Source organism: Kryptolebias marmoratus, linkage group LG13, assembly GCF_001649575.2.
Source record: "Kryptolebias marmoratus isolate JLee-2015 linkage group LG13, ASM164957v2, whole genome shotgun sequence".
Lineage (NCBI taxonomy): Eukaryota > Metazoa > Chordata > Actinopteri > Cyprinodontiformes > Rivulidae > Kryptolebias > Kryptolebias marmoratus.
In genome coordinates, this window is record NC_051442.1 from 24952968 (window position 1) to 24956698 (window position 3731).

Sequence of the window (3731 nt, forward strand, 5' to 3'; positions counted from 1 at the left end):
GAGTCCACGTGGCTCTCTGTGGGAGGTGGATCCGAGTCCACGTGGCTCTCTGTGGGAGGTGGATCTGAGTCCACGTGGCTCTCTGTGGGAGGTGGGTGTTTTTCTTCTGCTGTGCCATTGGGTTTGCTGCCTTTATCGGTGCTCGTAGCATTCTTGGCTTTCTTCGGTTTGGCAAACTTGGCTTTATTGAGCAAGTAGTTGATCTCTCGATCCAATAGAGCCAGCTTGGACTCAATGTCTTTGGACAACAGGACCGGTTTCTCTTTAGGCGATCGCTTGCCTTGCTCTGCTACAGTCTCATTCTTCCACAGCTGCAAACAAAACAAACTGTATTATGGGAAAGATGAGATAAACTCCAGACGGGTTTCCCCTGTGGGGCCTAATGAAGCTGATTCATCGACACAAAGACAGCCTCTTCAAACAGATGAAACAAAACCATTCACCACCTACCGTTGTTTCATTGATGACCTTTTCCAGCATATTTAACTCAACTTCGGTAAAGATCTGGTCATCCTCTGGAATCAGTTTGGCACTCCTTTGGAAGAGGAAGAACAGTCAGCACTGCTGGTCAATCTAAGATGCCTCACAACAATCTGCTTGTTCACTCACCTCAAGAAGAACGCTGAAGTGTTGAGCAAGTTGTTAAGGGCAGCAATGCGCTCTGGCCACTTACGCCGCTCCTCCACCCTAAAAAACATGTCTTTGCAGAGGTTCTTCAGCTGAGACAGCTTCTCTCTCAGTTGCTTAGTGGTGGCTGCATAGCCTTCTTCATCCATCCATTCTGACACTTCCCTCAGGCTGGCTGACATCTGCTCCTTCTGCTCCTCAGTAACTACCTGCTGGTAATCCTCTTGGTACAGCTTGTCCTGGAGACGCAAAGCAAGTACGGTTATGACAGAAGAAGCCACAGAGTGTTTCACTTTTTTATTTCTCTTAACATTTTATAAGTTTGGGACACCTTTTAAAACCAGACAAACACAAAAAGAAATCCTACTGAAACAGAATTTCTATTTTGTACTTGGCTTGCTTCATATCCACCTTCTCACATTAGCTCGTTTTGTACCCAGATACTTGCCTTGTACCCACTATTGATGGTTTGATCCCGCCTCGGCCCGCTTTGTACCCCCTACCCAACTGGACTCACTTTGTACCTAACTCTGCTTGCTTGGTACCCACATTTGTCTGCTTCATACCTGTCTTGGCCCACCTCCTAGCCTCAGCCTGTTTCATACCCAGTTTTGTCTGCTTCATACCTGTCTTGGCCCTGCTGCACAGTCACCTTTATCTGCTTGGTTCACCCCTTAGCCTGGTTCATGCCCTCCTAACCCCTTTGGCCCACCTTGTAACTGCCTAAGATTACTTCATACTTACCTACTTGCCTTGATTATCTTTGTACACACATTTGACTGCTTAGTACCCATTTTTGTTTGTTTCATACCTGGCTCGAACCTGCTTTGTACCCACCTTGGCTGCCACTCCAACATATTAGTTTGGAGTGCAGTGCGGAATCAAGGATAAGCATATTTGGACAAGCTTCATTATCATCAGCATGGTTAGACCTGGACATTCACAGATGTAAACTCAAATGTTCTTTGAATAACCCCCAAGACAGAAGAAATTTTTAAATGCAGATCTATTCCAATCAGGAATTAAGCTCCTAAACTAATTAAGACAATTATTATTATGCCTGAAAACACATACAGGTCAGGTTGTACTTTCTCTGTATTCCAAACAAGCAGCATTTGCTACACCTGTGCTGCAGAGAATCTGAACCATGTGAGTATTTTACATATTACACAACGCTATTACATGAGCCCCGATGTAGACAATTTAGCATATTGAAGTACACTTTAAATGTTCATTGCAACTGGTAGATTTTTAAAAGTAATGTCTCTAAAGTGACAAGTGCATAATAACTATTTGTACAGGCACTCCCTCCCAGATACTTGGCTGCAGTTTATTTTCTGATCCTTTATTTTGACAACACAGACACTTTTCAGGTATTGCAGTGTGTAAACAACAACATGGAACCTTTATAGTTTTAGATGAGTGTAAACTAAAAACCAAGAATGGCAGAAATGTACAGGTTTCATTGGATCAAGAATGACAATGAATCTGAATATAAATAATGTTCAGAATCATCTCCTCTAAGCACGGATGTCCTGATGCATGCAAGTGTAAAACCTTACAATTCTGCTGCTTACCTGGGTCTCAAAAATAAAAGCTTCCAGACTGTTAAGAACTTTTTCCCTTTCCTGCTTGGCTAGATCTCGGTCTGTCAAATCCTGCAACCTGAAATGATTGGAAAATTTGTTTAAATAGATCAAAAAGAGAAGATAAAATGATCCAAACTTGAAAAACACTGCTTTACTTCTTTTTGGAGGAACTAAGGTCATCTGCAGTGGGGTCCACAATGTCATTGACAACAAGTTCCACTTTGATTTCTTCAGAGATTTTGCTTCTTTTTTGAGGTTTTGCCTTCTTCTCTGCCTCTGAGTTTCCAGATTTGTCTCCATCTTTTTCCTCCTTGACCAGCAGAAATAAAGAGTTTTGAGCCGACTCCACCTTAGGAAGTCACATCGGTGACAAACAGATCCTACCATAGCCTCAGCCTTGTTGCCTGCTTCCTCGGGTTTCTCCTGGCTTCTTTCTTCATTTGTAGGTTTCTTTACATCATCCTTTGGCTCCTTCACTTCATCCTTCTGGGCCTCATTCTTGCCATTCTTCACAGAATCTGGAGGGACTTCCTCTTCTTCCTAGTCACAGAAAGTCAACAGTATGTTTAACATTTCAGAGCATACATGTGTTTCTTTACAGTTCAGTTTCAAAGCTAGCTGTAAAACTGGACCTAAATATCTACATATGAATGATAAAGTTTATTTAATGTTTTCTAAATGACAGTGTGTGGACAAAGGAACAGCTACCTGGACAGGTTCAGTTACATTCGGAGCAGGTTCAGAGGATCCTCCTCCAAACAAGGTGGAAATTGTGTTACCCAGTTCTGAAATATATAAATGTTTCATCGGTCAAAGAATATTTCAAATAAGCACTACTAAAAGCTAAACAAAAAGTTTGAAACCTCCTGTAAGATGAATACTAATCATTTGATCAAAGTACACAATGACCACCTGTCTCCTCTGCCTATTAAAACTATTCACCCCTTGGATGTTTTGCTTTTATAAATCAAATCATGTCAATATAAGTTGTCCTTTACAAAAACTGTTAAAAAAACAAACCCTTCAAAGTCAAAGTCAAATCAAATTTCTACAAAGTAATACCAATTAAAATAAAAATATGCAACTGCATAAATATTCATATGAAATCTACAGTGACTATTCTAATTCAACTTAGAAAAAAGATTATTGAAAAGTCAAAATGGAAACAAAAGGAGTTCCAAGGCCCTAAACATCCCCAGGAATTAAATCCATCATCGAGAAATGGAAGGAATTTGAGACATGTGTAAATCTACCAAGAGCAGGTTGTCCTCCCAAACTGAGTGACTGAAAGAGAAGATCAGAGAGGGAGCACCAAGACACCTGGAGCACCAAGACACCTGGAGCTCCTTCAGAAGGAGCTGAAGGAGCTCCAGGTGTCTTGGTGCTCCAGGTGTCTTGGTGCTCTCTCTCTCTGAAGGAGCTCCAGGTGTCTTGGTGCTCCAGGTGTCTTGGTGCTCCAGGTGTCTTGGTGCTCCAGGTGTCTTGGTGCTCCAGGTGTCTTGGTGCTCTCTCTCT

The 3731-nt window shown here is 41.9% G+C and overlaps 1 protein-coding gene across 1 annotated transcript in view; it reads right to left on the bottom strand.

The window, feature by feature from the left end:
- Positions 1-2: 2 nt before the first annotated feature.
- hyou1 (hypoxia up-regulated 1) overlaps positions 3-3731 on the bottom strand; it is a gene marked incomplete at its 3' end in the record, with an annotated part of 29830 nt that continues 26101 nt past the window's right edge. The window contains exons 16-22 of the mRNA XM_017438947.3: positions 2925-3001; positions 2601-2756; positions 2372-2526; positions 2205-2292; positions 610-866; positions 451-535; positions 3-311 (exon numbers count right to left, since the gene is read on the bottom strand). Coding sequence (XP_017294436.1) covers positions 3-311; positions 451-535; positions 610-866; positions 2205-2292; positions 2372-2526; positions 2601-2756; positions 2925-3001 — 1127 coding nt within the window. The remainder of the gene's footprint in view (positions 312-450; positions 536-609; positions 867-2204; positions 2293-2371; positions 2527-2600; positions 2757-2924; positions 3002-3731) is intronic.